Raw genomic sequence first — 15542 nt, 5'->3', positions numbered from 1 at the left:
TGTTGCTGGGTTTGTGGCAGCCATGTCAGAGCTCTGCTGAATCCCACAGTGTCCCTTCTGGGGACCTGTTGCAGAAGACCTGGGGAATTTGGAGCATGGAGCCCTTCTCCTGTTGGATGTGAGCAGCTGTACCCACACCCTTTAAAGGCAAAATAACCTTCCTTGTGTAAATCACCTTCTGCTGGTCACATCAATGTAGTGATAGGAGACAATCCATTTTTTAATATGCATTTTACACGATTGATTTTTTCCTCAGGTAAACACAGCTGAGCAAGTGATTATTGTTTGGAAACCACAGCCGGCTTCCAAGAGTGGAAAACATTGGCAACAAAGTAATTTTGTCACAGAGGAGATGAACAGGCAAATCCTGCATAAGCCTGTGTTTGAGTTTCATTGCCTCTCCCATGTGGCTTTCTCTCACTCGTGGTTGGTTGCCTTAATCCCAGCTGTTCCTCCCCTCAGTTATAATTATGGTTTTCTTGGAATGATTAATGCTGAAATGCATCCTAATATTCAGGGGTGATGAAGTGGGTAACTCCTATTCTTCCCCAGTGTGTCTTTCAAGCAAGCTAAAATCCTTGCCAAAATAAAAAAGCCAAACGCCAATGAAAAGCTGAGCCCCTGACAAAGAAAAACTTGACTGTAACAATCTGAGAAATACTTAAAAGACCAGAAAATTATCAGAGAGGTTTGGGTAGAGGAGTAGAGGTAGAAAACTTCCTGGAAGTATTTAAGTAAATCCTTACCTTGGAGCCATGGCATCTTTGGAAAGCCCAGTGACAATCTCTTATCTTGACGGTCCTGGAAATAATTTTATTCTCCAAAAATTCTTTTAGAGTGCAGCTATACAACAGAGCAAACCCTTACTAGGGAACAAAATGTATTTATTGCAAAATAATTGTGGACTTTTATAGACCATGATCATTGATGCAACATGTTTGTCTATGTCCAAGCAAAAGTAGTTAACTTGCAAAAAAAAAAAAAAAAAAAAAGTTAATTAAATAAGTGACAATAAAAAAGAAACATTGCTTTGAAGCTAATAAAAACATAAAAGGACAAAGTGTTTCTAAGTTGCAAAATCTGTGAAGTCACAACGTAGGCTTGCAAAAAATACTGTTTGGGATTTGGTGTGCAAAGCAGAGCACAAAGTAAAATATGCAACAAGACACTGTGTCACCCCCTGGTTGGGACCAAAACCCTGCTGTGCACGCTCTGTATTAGTGCCTGTTAAATATCCCTCCAAGGCACGTGGCCACAGTTCTGGGATTCTGTGGATTTGAGTGACTCATTGTCTCCCACACCTTTCTGGGCATCAGAGAGCCCTCCGAGAAGGCAGTGTCAGGAATCCATTCCTGTGGAGGGAGCAGTGCTCTGGAATGCCTGTGCTGATAACAGCAAATAAAGAAGACTGATGTGCAGCAGTCAGTGAGCACCACCAAGAACACTGGGCTGAGGTGAGAGCTGTGTGTGCTGGAGGCCAGAAAACATGATCCAGCCTCCTTCTCCCCGCTAGCACATCTCGTTCTCATCAATCTCTGTGGGGCTTTTGCCTTGGCCAGGAGGAAAGGAAGGAGAAATGCCATTCTCAGGAACAGGCTGCAGGGATGGCAGGCACCTTTCTTGTAAGATGGGTGCTTCAGCCAAGTGCAAGTGAGTCTCAAAATAATCCACGGCCTCCCCTTCTTGAATCTCCGCCAGGACCTGGTATTCCCCGAAGCAGATGATGCACTTCCAGGGCAGGTCAGTTTTGTTCAAGTAACCCAGCTCTGTTTGGTTGACGGTCAGCTTCGTTTTCTTGCTCAGGTTCTTGATCTCGAAGGCGTACTCGGAGCTGTGGAGCTTCCTGTAGAACTGCAGGGAGAACTGGATGCGGGAGACGCGCGTGTCCACCAGGCTGTAGCGGCACAGGCTGGAGTCGCGGCCGAACTTGGCCGTGTCATCCGCCCGCAGCTGCTGCCGCCGGCAGAAATCCAGGCAGCGGAACATCATCTTCTCAGCCTGCCCGGGGTGGTAGAAGGTCAGGTGGAGGCATGTCGCTGTCTCCTCTGTTTCGGCCTCCTCGAAGGAGCTCATGGCGAGAGGAGCCCTTGGAGCCAGGAGACAGCAAAACCACGGCACAGAGCGGCTGCAGAACCCAACAGATCGGTGTCAGCACTGAGATATTCCCTGTGCTCCTCTCCACTCACTGCATAGAACCTCCAGGCACCTGGAAGGTTCCAGATACCTGGAAGCACAGCAGCCACAACTCCCCGCTGCTTGCCATCAAGCTCCTCTCGAGGCAGATTTATCTTTGCAGGAAATATGTCATTTAGCAGTTCGATTTGCTTGATAGGCTTAAAATGGGGTTAGGCAGAACTGGCTGGGCCTGTGTGCTCTGCTCTTTATCAAGAGATCTTTACCAACACTCTGTCTGTAGGCAGTGGTAATTCAAATATTTATAAAGCATTCCTTGGGATCTCCAAACTGATCTCTTGCACGGACAAAGTGTTTAGTGAGTGATGGCTGGGATAGCATAAAAAGTGAATTTAAGAAGTTGGACTGTTCATATGACCTAAAAGAGGAATTGTCACCACCTCTAGGTATTTCCCCATTGTCTGCTGGAAAATCCCAGTTCTCTGCTGCTCCAGAAGCACTAAAAAATTTTACTTTTCTTGGGTTTGGTAGTTTTGTGTTGTTTTTTCAAGTTCTTTGCGTTCAGCACAGAGACCACATACTTATGAAACAAATTCTGTTCCAAAGCCTGAGCAACTGCAGTGCATCCTAATAAAACCTGAGACAGCTCAGAAAAGGCTGCCATCTGCTTCTCTAAATGCAAGGCCAGTGTCTTTCCACACTAAAACTGAGCCTTGAAAAGAAAAGCCTTGCTATTTGAAAGCAGAAACCAGCAAATGAGTTCCCAGTTACTCACCAGGGAAACATGTGAACAGCCATTTAACTGGTATCACACAGCGCAGATGTTTCCACATCCAGACTGCAGTGAGTTCCCAGTGTGTCTCACATAGCTCTGGAGCTCACGAGCTCCATCCAGAGCTTTATGAGCAGCTGAATCATCACTGCCATGAAGTGATGATTGTGGTTTGTGATGATGGAGTTGACTTGTGGTTTTTACACACTGCACCCAAACACCAAGCATAGTGCATGGTGGTGTATCAGCGCATCGTTTTTTCTGTGTGAAACCTCAAAACTGCTCCCTTTGCACCTTTAACACAAAATCAGCCACAGTTCTGACACAGCAGCTCAGCAGCCCCAGCTTGGTTACTGAAGCACGCTACAACAGCACAGATGATGAGTGAAACACAGAATTTCCAGCAGATCTCCCTTTAAAACAACTAGGAAGTATCATCTGTGCTTTTGGCAGGAATGCAGACAGACACCCTGATAGCAGGTTACTCCTTGGCCATCTGCGAGCCAAGCTGTGGTGGCACCATTGCCAGTCCCTCCTCCTTGTGGATTCCCCAGCTCTCTCTGGGACGCTGGAAGCAGCTCTGTGGGCCAGGAGGGACTGTCCCCATGTCCAGCTCTGTCCTTCCTTGTTGTGCACCAGAAGGGGATATTACATGAGGTCATCTTTGGTGAAGGGAAAAACCACCAGCCACTTTCATTATGTTTGCAGTTCAGAGACACTTCTGTGCCTCACAACTTCAGTGCAAATTACTGAGTTTTACAGATGGCTACATTAACTAAAACACAAGAACAGCCTCCCACTGCTTCGGCAGCTCCCCCTGATCAACCTGGATCCCGGCAGCTCCCACAGACCCCGCTCCGAATCCACGATCACCTCAGGCATCCCCTCACGGCCGCCCGGTCCTGCCTCAAAGCTCACCGAGGTCGAGCACACCGAATATTCCTTAACGTAAATTGACGAGTTTCTACTTAAAAGGAGCTTCTACTTACTAGAGTGCATTGGCCAGGAGGAAGAAACCTTCTGTAGATTTCTCTGCAGCTCTAAGGCAGCTACTGCTCCGCTGTTGTCCGTCCCGGCACCGTGCTCTCACCTCATCATCCTCTCCTAAGGGACAGCGAGTGTCATCACCCCCACTTCCAGAGGCAGCAGAAGAGCGAGAAGCCCTAAGAATATGGGCTCCGGCTTCGGAGCAGGCTCGGTGCCACCTACCCACACCACAGCACGGCCAGCCCGGGATCTCCCGGACCGAACCCATGGGCACTGCCGGGCACATCCCGCCCCCTTCCTTCCCCTCACGGCCCGGCCGCCTCCTCACCTGCCGGGAGCGGGGCTCCGGCGGCCGCCGAGGGCTGCGGCGGCTCCTGACTCCCGGTAAGTCCTGAGGGAGCCGGCGGGAAGCGCTGGGGCGGGAGGAGCGGGAGCGGGAGGAGCCGGGACGGGCGGTGCTGAGGGCACCGCGGGGCGGGGAGCTCTGGGGGCACCGTGGGGCCGGAAGTGGGACGTCTTTAAAAATAAAGGAAAAAAAAATTAAATTATTTATTACAGTAGATAACTCTAAAGGAATAGCCACAGGTCTGTCCGGGGTCTCTGAGCGTGTGTTCAGAGCAGTGTCAGGGATCACAAGTCCACGGGCTCAGACAGACAAAATAATTCTGGTTTAACCCCCAGATGAACGCTTTGAGGAATAAAACGCTTTGGGAAGCAGCGCACTGTGGGCATATAGCAGTTGACCTGATGATGTTCTTAAATTGATTCTTTTAAAATGTTTGGTTGTTTGCTCTAAGCAACCAAAGTTCAGGTTAATTGCACCACCTTTGGGAAATAATGTTGCCCTGGCCGATGGTCTAAACTGATCTGAAAACTTTTCCTCACTTCTCTTTTTTTTCTTTTCCCTTTACAAATCCTGAGACAGCCGTGGATTTTTCTTTATCCAGCGGCTTGGTTTTCCATGTTGACCTGTGTTACCCTCTCAGCCCAGTACAAGTGGCAAAGTGAACCCGTTCCTTTTCCATCCTGATCCCAGACATTCCCTGTCCTCCCTTCCCTGTGCCTGCACTGCAAGTACTGAGGGCTTCCTTGCTTTGGCATGGGCCATCAAATTCTGCCTTGCTTCATACAAACTGTTTTTCACTTGTGGGTTCTTTTCATATCTTCAACAAACAGGTCAATGACTTGTGGGTTGATAAATTCCCTTGTAGTTCATATGAAATAACTTTCATCTGTATGCAGTCTAATAGGGCTGTTCCATGGGCTCTTCTCCCTGACAAAAAAAAAAAAAAAAAAAAAAAAAAAAAAAAAAAAAAAGGGGGAAAAAAAAAGGATTAAACTGTATTTTGCAAGAAGTTGTGCTGAAAAGCAGAGAAGAAAAACAGATTGTTCCAACTTTCTCCCAGAGTGAAGGCATTTTTTACAGCCGGCAGGGCTGGGCCTGTGTGCTCACACACAAGAAAAATGAAATACTTTGTTGCCTTCTGGAAAAGCCAGAATTGTGCAATCCTGCTCTTTATTGCATCTGTCGATGGTTATAATTCCAGTCAGCCCTTTGTTTCCGGAAACAGCGGAGTCCCAGGTCATCAGACAACTTTTCTGATGGGATTATTTTGATACTTGTGTCTTTTGAGGTATGTAAAGACCTTTCCCCTTTTCCCCTAGGATTGTGTAACATCAAATTAGCTGCATATTCTTTATTGTTTTATGGTTTAAGTATAGCTCTGTGTGATTTTGTACAGGGGAGGACAGGAACTGGATTTACAGCTTCTCTCTTCAACAAGTTTCTAGCCAGTTGAAACGCTGCCAGCTTCAGGAAAACAGCTCCAGGTTTGTCCTTTATGAGGGAAAAAAAAATATGGAGGCACTCTGTGCCTGTGGGGTTTTTGGGTGATCTTCCTGCTGAAATTCTTCTGTTCTGTAGTAGAAGTCATTCCAGCATTACAATAACTTCTTTTTGTTGAATTTTCTTTGGTCAAAAGCGAAACTGCAGATAAATGTGGTGTTTGGGCTAATTTAGTGCTTTCCAGGCTGGAAGACTGAGGTGGTTTTGCCGTGGCTGTGACGGTGTGTTGTTCTTCTGACAACTGACTCCTCTAAATTCAGAGCAAAAACCATAGATAAATCTGGGAAATGGAAAAATACCAGGAACTTTTATGTTGCTGCCAGTCCTAATTGGCTTAGGAAACAGGAGTCAGTGAGGGGAAATGTGCTTCTTGCTCTTTCTGGCATGTTCATGGTAGGTCAGAAGAGTTATAGGAAGTATAATCTCTTAATCATCTGAGGGAGTGCTTATGAGTTGGGAATGCTGTGGTGACATTTCTTGGACACTTGGGAAAAAAGTCCTTTATAGTTTTAGCCTTTTATGGCATAAAAGCCTTTCCAGACCAGTCTGAAACTTTCTCCTTGTCTCTGTATTGAAACTTACACCACGAAAGTTTCCTGACCCTGCTGAATCAGCAGGAAGTCTGGCCTGATTTCTGCTTGCTGAGATTTCCACAGTTCTGCCCTTCTCTCCTAAGGTCAGATTTTACACCTAGTTATCAAAACTGTCGATGTGGTGCTCGGATTTGCCTGTGGGTTCAGGTGTAAATGTTGTGTGTGAGTATAATTCCCGTGGTTTTTTGGGCTCAGAAAGCCCAAGAAGGGTGCAGTAGGTGGGTGTCTGTCCCCTCCAGCCCTGTTTGCTGGCTTTCCCTGGTGTTAAATGCCTCACTGTGTCTTGTCAGCTGCCACACAAGCCTGGGCACAGTGCTGCTGTACCTGCCCTGTCCCGGGATGGCACAGGGGTGACCTGAATTTGTCCTGCCAAGTCACTGAGGAGCAGCTGGGTGACAGCTGAGTGATTTGGACCATAAAGCCCAGGCTGCTGACAGCCCTTTTCTTATTCCGAGCCACCCAGGCACTCCGAGCACAGGAGTGGGAGCCAGTAGGTGGCAGTTTGTGACCACACATGGGATCACAAGGTTCGTTTGGGGGGATTTTTTGTTTTGTGCTAATTAGTTGTTCGTTTGTTGCTGGGTTTCTTTCCTTTTTCTTTATTTTTAGTTTTTAGTCGTACATTTAATTTTGATAGTGCAAGAGTTGTCGAGGTGCTTGTAAGTTATTGGTAATAATGGTAGTGAGAACTTCCAGGAGTTGGGAAAGGCCTGATGGAGTGTGCAACAACCTGTAGTGAGGTTCTGCAGTGAGTTATTACTGCACAGCAACCGCGTGCCTCATGCTCAAACAGAAAAGAGACAGGCCCTTCTCCAAGGCAGGTGTGCTCCAGAGATATCCCACTGTGTTCCACTGGATGTCAGTGTCACAGGGAGGAGAGGATGTGTGTTCCCTGAAGTTTTAGCTCCCAGTGCCAAGGGCAGCTCCACTCCATCAGCAGAGAGATCTTCCAAAGGAGGAGGAGAGGGCACAATTCCCTCTGTTTATTTCCCTCTTTGATCCTTGTTTACTCAGGAGAAAGAGCTCTTCCTCTTTTCTTCTCATGTGACCTGAATAAACTGGTGAGGAATATTCACCTTGGCTGCTGAGAAGTACTCCTGACAAGATGAACTTTTGTTTTGTCCCTTTCCAAGTTCTCATTTTCATTCTGCATCATGGTCTGCCCCTAGTCCTCTTTCAGAGCCTGTCTGGCTTCTCCCTCTCTCTTACTTCTCAGTTTCTCTTCCATTTTCCTTTCCCTCCTGCTGTCTGTTGTTCTTCCCTCTCACCATCCTCCTGATTACTTTTCCTATTCCCTTTGCTACTCCCTCCACCTTGTGTTTGTTTTTTCTCTGGACCCTTTCTCCCTCTGCTGCAATGGAAAAAATAATTTTTGTGGCTATTTTGATAGCAAGGAGTTGAACATTGCCTTCACCAGGCCCCGCATTTTACTGTGGAGGTTGAATCCACTCTCCTTGTCTGGTTTGACGCCATTCATACAGAGAAAATTTCATGTGCACACTGCAGGCTGAGCAGAGTCAGCCTTTCCAGTTCCCTTCATTGAACAAAGAAAGTAATTTTGAACAATTAAAGATAATATAAGCTGCATTTTGCTGATATGTAGCAGGACCAGAGTGACCTTCTTGTTCTTTTGTAATTTTTTTCCCCTTTAAATTTCTGTAGTTGTGAAGGTGTTGGAGATTCCACAGTGTGTGGCAATAAAAACACACTTCCATTATCTCAGTTTACAGCTTTCAGGGGCACCCAGCTGTGAGCAATGCAGCCTTACAGGTACATCCATGACCATTTCTCTCTTTTCCCTTCCAAGATAGATATGTCTGTGTGTCCCAAACTACTCAAGCAGCTTCCTTCCTACTCAGGGAAGCAGCTGTCTGGTTCTCTTCACCTTTGATTGTTCTGGAAGCCCTCCCTCAGGGCAGTTGCTGCTGAGGTTTAGGGGAAAAAAGGGATTTTTATTACTGTAGGCACTGAGGGGTGGTGAGGGCAGCTGGGTGTCTCTGCTCTATCCCTGAGAGGAGCTCCTGGAGGTGGGAAGAGCAGGATTTCAGAGCACAGGGAGCATCCCTTTCTGTCTCTGTGTATGGCCTCACAAGGGAGCACTGTTCAACAGCTTCAAAGTGCTGCAGGCCTGGCACAGCCGTGGCTGTGGCCACATGTAATATAGCCTGTAGCTCTTTAAAGAGGATTAGCCTCAGATCAGGGCCAGCATTCATTGCTGGGTTTCCTGCAAAGCAGAATATGCTAATGAAATGGAAATGTCTACAGCAAACATTGCATAATATGGGCAACCTCAGAAGTGAGCCCAGTGTCTTGATATCTCTGCTGGGAGCCAAACTTTCATATTCTGGTCGTTGTTTCGAGAAAAACTGAAGTTTATGGTATCACCACAAGCTCTCTGTAATAAATCAAGATCTGGTGTGCAGTTTTACAAGCAAAGTTAAAAAGATGGCAGCAAGCACTTGAAGGTAACTTTTCAGATATTGTTGCGCTTTGATTGATGCCGTAGTTCTCCAACAGAGACAAAACCCAGCACAGCTTAAAATGTCTTCATTTGGGTTTTCTGCAGCAGAGATGGGCTTTGTTTGATCCTGTGTTCTCTTCCCATCTGCCCATCATTGCTTTAAACACCGTTTTTGGGTTTACAGGAGTTTCAACAGTTTCAGTTTCAGATGTTGCGAAGGGCTTCATTTACAGATGTCACGGACATCTCTCAGAAAAATCATTTCAGTGGGATGAAATTTGAGGCTTCACAGGAAATTTCTGCCCCTGATCCAAAGCTGCCTCTGTGCCTGCCCTTGGAAGTGTTCACACCTGCTGAGGTGATTGCCTGCTGGCACAAGGAATTCCTGTGAGCTCCGTGTGTGTCTGTGGGGTTTGGTGCCACCAGCACCAAATCTAAACCACACAGTGATGGACATTAAATACCCCGATGGGCCCTTCTGCCTTTGTGCACTTGAAGTGCCTCATCCCAGCCTGCTGGGGCATAGAAGTGCAAAGAAAGCCTTTGGGAAGAGGCTCCTCCTGGCTGCGCTTCCCAAACGTGCACTTTCATTCCTCAGATGCTTTTTCCATGCGTGTGCCTCCATATCTCAGGATTTTCTTGTTCTGGGGTTTGTTGGGCTTTGTCATTTTATTTTATTTTGCTGTTTGGAAGGTTTGGGGGTTTTTTTCTGCAGACGTGGAGGGTGGTGATACATATTCATGAAAGAGAAGTCTTTCCAGCCCCTGCCTGCTCTGACAAAGACTTAGCTGTTTCACACAGCAAGCTGACTGGAATTGTGTGGGGCCTGCCTGACCAGATTAGAGCAAACAGGCAGCTTATTCCTCCAGTCATCAGGCCTCCCCTTCCTAACAATTTCCCCAATTGTCATTTTGACAAGGCTGTCATTAGGTGATGGCTTCTTTTGGCCATTTTCAGATAAAGATAATTTCCTTAACTTCCATTTTATTTGACAACAAGTAGTTTGGGAGAGAAAGGAAGTGCTTCAGTAGTTTATGGATTAAGGGTTTGTCACTTCAAAGGCATCTTTGATCTAAAAATATGTGCTGTACCAAATTCATTATGCCTTTTTTTCTCTTTCTTTTTTTTAGAACTTTTTAATTTATTGATCTGCCCCTCAATTATTCCTTTTTTTTTTTTTTTCTACATCCCCCAGTATTACTTGGGACAGCAGTGATGAGGGGGAAAAGCACCCAAGTGGCCTCTCTGAAAAGTCATGACCAGGGCAAAACAACAGGTGCTTTTGTTCCATGTTCTGCTTTTAGCCAGAGGTCCTGCCTGCTCCTGCCATGGCAGCTCCATTCAAATCTGGGAGACAGAGAGTGAGCCTCACATTTTGGGTCACTCCTTTGCTACAACTGGCCTGAAACCATGGCTCTGCTGCAGGCTGGAGATGGAGTTTTGACTCCCTGGTGCCCCTCTGGCCACTTCCCTGTGTGCTGAGCAGTTGCTGTGTGGCTTTGGCTCTGTTCTGTGGCTGTGCTGCACCAAGGAATCCCAAACCTCGTTCTGACAAACAAAACTGGAAAGGTTTTTCTCCCCAGGATGTTTTTTTGTAGCTGAAATGCTCTTCCACAAACTCTGAGCTCTGGAGCAGGCAGGTGCAGTGGCCATCAAGTGTGCGGCTCCCCAGAGCCCATCTGCCCAAGGAGGGGATGGGAATCCCCTTTGGAGAGGATTTGGGACCCTTCTGGGTCCCTTCCAGCTCTCTGCAGGGAAAGGGAGCCGTGGTGGGGGTGTGAATATGGATCAGGAGAGGGGCTTTTCCTGCCTTAGCTCTGTCAGGCACTGGGCTTCACTTTCACCCCTCCTCTGCTTTTTAGGACCCACAAATCTCCATCCTTGGCTGCAGCAGTGGAAATCCATGATGGTAGCCCATTGTCCCAGCCCCACACAGCTTCAGGTGGGGTTGGGATTTGCCCTGTGTTAATATTAATATATTAATATCTCTTCTACCTAATTACCTCAGCTTTTCCTGCAGTGTTACCTCTGCACTAGAGCAGCCAGCAAGGCACCTCCTTGTTGCTGGAGGCTGCTCCTGATCCCATTTCCAAACAGAAGCACTTCTGCTTCAGCTCTGCCTGGGGAAACTGTGCAGGGGCAGGCTTCTTTTTTTTTTTCTTTTTTTTTTTTCTTTTTTTTTTTTTTTCTTCTCTCCCCTTTTGCCTGCTAATTGGCTGAGACCACCAGAATTTGGAGGACACAGATGTCACTGATAGTTTGCCTAGGGAGCACATTCATGCCCATCTGTTGCAGTCTAGAAGGCTGTTCATATATCCACAAGGCCTTCATTTAATTCTTGTCAGAAAGTAATGTAAATCCAGTTTACCTCAGAGGTCACAGCCAAGATTTATGCCAATGAGCCCCCTGCAATTTACACACACTGTAGTTGTATAGGATGAAAAGAAACCCTTTCATGTTGGTGCATATTAACAAGAAAGCTTGCCTTAGGAGAGGCTTTTTGATTAAGATTCTTCCTTATTTTAATACAGCCAGTTGGGATAGCCAGCTTTACCAAAAGAAAACATCTAATCTTTAAGCCAGAGAAGTAAACTAGCTAACTAAATGAATAAAGCCCCCAGCAAATCTATTTATTTTTTTAAAACCATCTTTCTGCAAAGAAAGGTAAATGCTTTAGGAAAACACAAGCATGTGTGCACTGAAATGTTCGGGGAAACTGAATTTGCCTTCTGTGGAGATGATATCAATTCAATTATTGAAACTTTTGCTAAGTTATTAAGAGAATGAGTTTTTTTATTTTTATTTTCCTGTTTTAGTTTTTAATCCCTCAAGCAGCCAAATCCAAGCATGAAGCTGAGCCTGTTATTTTGGCCAGGAGTGGCAGGAAGGGCTCCAGAAGGCTCGTGCACAAATCCACGGGAGGGAGAGCAGCCAAGGGTGCTGTGTGGTGTGCATGCTCCCCCTTACCTGCTGCAGGTGAAAACACCAGCCCAAATGTTCCACTGCTCTCGCAAGGACAACCTCCTGCAGTTTTTTCAGTCTCCCTACAGAAAGCAGAGGGAGATGAAATGCCAGAATACAGAGTGAAGGTGAGACTGTAACTCCAACAGATCTGTGTCGTGATTTCACCCCTTGCCTTTACTTAGCAAAGGACTCTAAAGAGCTTCCCTGAAAATGAGTGTGGCTTCATAATCTCAGAGTGGAAAGGCCACAGCACACCAAATTAGGCTGGAGGGAAAAGCTGGCAGTGCAAGTGGTGCAGGTACTGAATTGAAAATGAGCTGTTGGAAAAGAAATGCTCCGAAGCACTTTGGTTATTAAAATTGCTCGTAGGGGCAGGCAGGGGAGAGGAGGGCACAAAGATGGATCAGGATGTGCCAACCTGATTGCAAAAGGGTTTCAGAGTTGGGCACCTCATTTTCTTCGGGCTCAGTGTATCTTGAGAGTGTTTCTTTCATTTATCCTCCTCCCTTTTCTTCCTCCCTCTTCTCTAGTTTGCCGGGCCCACATGTTTTACCTTTGCAATGTTTTAGGCATGAAGACCAGTGTGGTTTGCACAGTATCATAATGACCAGAGTGGTTTGGGATTAGGAGGCAGGAGAGCAAGGCAGTGCCATGAAAGCAGGGCTCCCATTCCAAGTTCCAGCGTAACACTTAAAATAATTAAAATGTTTATTTGAAAGTCAAAACAGCCTCAGCCATAAATAACTATCCATTCCTCGATTGATTGTGTGGAGTCCCGACCGAGAGCTCTGGGAATAAGGTTTATTTGCTCCCTGTTGGGATTAATCCATAAATGTAGTCTCCACATGGAACTCATCAGGTCTTTGCTTCCTCTTCATTAGTCTCCCTGGAGCTAGAAGGTACCCTGAATAAGATGAAAATTAGGATAATATATTTTCAGAGAGAAAAGGCCTGGTGATCTCTAATTTGTGTTTCAGGACCATAATGCTGCGGAAAATTTCCCAAATGGTGTTGTCTGAGAAACCAGCGCTTGTTATCCTTGCTGCATTTGAAGTTTGAGTGCAGCAATTACATCTTCTTTTTCTTAAAGCCTCCAGAGCTAATTGCAGTCTTAAACCGGCTAGATTGACTCCCAGGCTTCCTTCCACCCATGGCAGAACTTAAAATTCCTTTCTCTTGACAGATCTTTTGGTCTTCTAGCCCAAGGGCTCTGAAATGTCACAGTATGGCCCATTTCTTATTAAAGAGATCATTTCTCTGTGTCTCACCCAATCTTTCCTTCCATCCCTCTTGTTCTGAACCCCAGCCCCAATTAGAGGGAACCACAGAAATGTATTTTCTCATCCCCTGAGACCTTTGTAATAATTTTTTCATCATATTTGATTCAAGGAATTATTTTAATCCAGACTCCAGTCAGAAATGGCACTGATTTTTTTTTTCTCACCCTTTCTGTTTTAGTGTCCTAACAATTATATAAAGCATTTAAAAGCTGGTTTTGCCTGAAACAGGAGTAAAGCAGCTCTCTTGTCACCAAGGAGTGCTTAAATCCTCAATCTGATGCAAAATTGTTTTTTATTATGTGTTTTCAAAGAGCATTTTTAGTACGTGCTTAGAAAACATTTTTGCCCGGGCAGTTTTGCAGCATGTCAGGCTGCAATTTTCACCACTTCAAAACCATCTCCTTAAAGTGCCACTTGTTAGGATTTAAGGGAACTCTGAGAAAGCTGATTAGCAACCATTGAGAGGCTTCTAAAGGCCTCCAGAAGTTTTTGCTGTTCTGCTCTTGGGCTTTAGGCTCAGGTCCTGTGTTTCCCCAGGAAAGCTGCGTGCCTGGTTATTCCCCCCTCCCAGCTGTCACTCAACGCCACAGCTGTCACAAAGCACAACTTGCAAAGTGGCATCTCTGTGAAGGGTGCTGATGTGCTTTAGGGTTCCGTGGTGCATCTTAAGCTGATTTTATGATGCGAGTCATTGTCCCCAGTGATGGGTCTCAAAAGGCTCTCTACCTCCTGAGCACTAATGTACAGTTTATTGCACTTCTCTCTGTGCTCCCAGCACTTCAGTGCTGCTGCTGTAAATCATTATTTTATTACTCTGTGTCCTTGCTGTTTATTTAATTCCTTGGAAAAATGTACTTGAAGAGAAATCCCTGGCTTGCTGACATGTGTAGATCAGTGTTAGGGACCCGGCAGTTTCCTGGTGAGTTAAATCCTCCAAATTCAAGGAAGCCAAGTGCTGTACTTCCACACTAATTTGAGCTTCCCTGCTAAGCTCTGGCAGCTCTTTGTGAGAATGGCAGCCTGTGTGGCTCACGGGGCCACGGGGCCCTCCTGCCTGCAGTAAAGACCCGAGGAAGGCTGGGCTTTAAGGCCTGGGCTGTAGCACAGAGAAGTGGAGCACATCCACGAGCTCCCTTGGATGTTCCTGGGGCCATGGTATTTTTTGTAAAGGGAAATAACCCGGTGTTTGCTTGCTTTAGTGCACCTTCACAGCAAATGGTGCTTATGAGCATTTATTTACAAGCTGTGAGGTGGCAGCTGAGCACAGGCTTTCTCCAGTGTGCTTCTGCACACTCCTGAAGCAGTTTCCAGGCTCCCAGGACTGCTGTCCATAGCAGATCCAAAGCAGGTGTGTGTGTGTGTGCTTGGGAGTCACTGGAGTAGGCTCCCTGGAAAGTGAGATTTTTGCGAAATCAATTACACAAAGGAATGGAGTCCGGGCCAGATGGCAGGGAGGCTTCATCCCAACCTGGGAGGTACTCCTGGGACAGCTGCACACTCCTTCCCACAGGGCTGGGTAATCAGATAAATCAATTAGCAGATGTCAGTGCAGCAGAGCAAGCCACGCTGGCATAGGTGTGTTAGTGTGACCGCACTTTTCCCTGATGGATACCCAGAAACAGGATCAGACCTGGCAGGTTGGAGCAGAGGACTCTGCTTTCTGGCTGTTGTTCCTGGGCTCAGAGATGTGTCCCTGACAGATCCTTAGGGAGAGAGCACCTTTGTGAACTGGGATATGGACTTGCACCATTGTTGTGCCCTTTTTTAAGATTCATCTTTGCCAGGGACAGGTAATTCAGCCCCATCTCCTGGGTGGGCTGTGGACCATGCTGGGTTCCATTCCTGGTGCATCCACAGGGATGTGCTCCCAGCATCCAGCCGTGCTCAGCTGGCTCCAACCGTGCTGAGAGTGGCTCTTACTTGGAGCTAAAAAGATGTCTAAGGCTTTTAGGTTTTCCTTCTGCTTCTATCCATGGCTCTGCCTCTGGCTGATCTCTTATTTGCTCCCCAGCTTCTCCTGGGTGCTCGTGCTCCTTCCCTTGGTCTCCCTTTCACAGCTACTTTTTAAAATCCTTCTTTCTGTGACATTTGCATCTGCAGAGGCAGTCAGAGCCCCAGTGAGGAGCTCCTGCCTCCAGGCTCTTTGCTCTGAATCCCATGGTTTGCCCTGCTCCACCTGCCCTCCATGGCAGGCTCTCTGATCCTCTCTGCTTTCGCATGAGTGCCTCTCTTTTGCCCTCTGCTTTTCAGTCTGGCAGCTTGCTCCTGCTCAGTGCCCTTGAGAGCACGGCCTATCTGCCACCAGCTCCAGCATCCAGCCATCCCAGAGCCACAGCAGAAAGGGGGAAAAAACTGCCTGGAAACATTTTAGCTGCTGAAATGTGAGTGGTTTCCAGCCAGCAGAGCAAATTGTGCCTGTGTGTGTGTTGTCCTTTGCACTCCCCCTTTCACTGCCATAATGTTTTCCCAATTTTAGATGTATTTTCACTGGGGCTGCTCCAGACTA

The 15542-nt window shown here is 46.6% G+C and overlaps 1 protein-coding gene across 1 annotated transcript; it reads right to left on the bottom strand.

Moving 5' to 3' along the window:
• Window positions 1–1509: 1509 nt before the first annotated feature.
• On the bottom strand, window positions 1510–2073 carry TIFA (TRAF interacting protein with forkhead associated domain). Its single transcript, XM_058025014.1, has one exon. It carries the CDS (start codon window positions 2071–2073, stop codon window positions 1510–1512), a length of 564 nt encoding a protein of 187 aa, XP_057880997.1.
• Between the last annotated feature and the right edge of the window lie 13469 nt (window positions 2074–15542).

Source organism: Melospiza georgiana, chromosome 5 (assembly GCF_028018845.1).
Source record: "Melospiza georgiana isolate bMelGeo1 chromosome 5, bMelGeo1.pri, whole genome shotgun sequence".
Lineage (NCBI taxonomy): Eukaryota > Metazoa > Chordata > Aves > Passeriformes > Passerellidae > Melospiza > Melospiza georgiana.
This window is presented reverse-complemented; position numbering and strand designations above follow the sequence as displayed.

What these genes read in the sequence shown, in the direction of transcription:
- TIFA (XM_058025014.1), bottom strand. Translation starts at nt 2,073, where the DNA reads ATGAGCTCCTTCGAGGAGGCCGAAACAGAGGAGACAGCGACATGCCTC.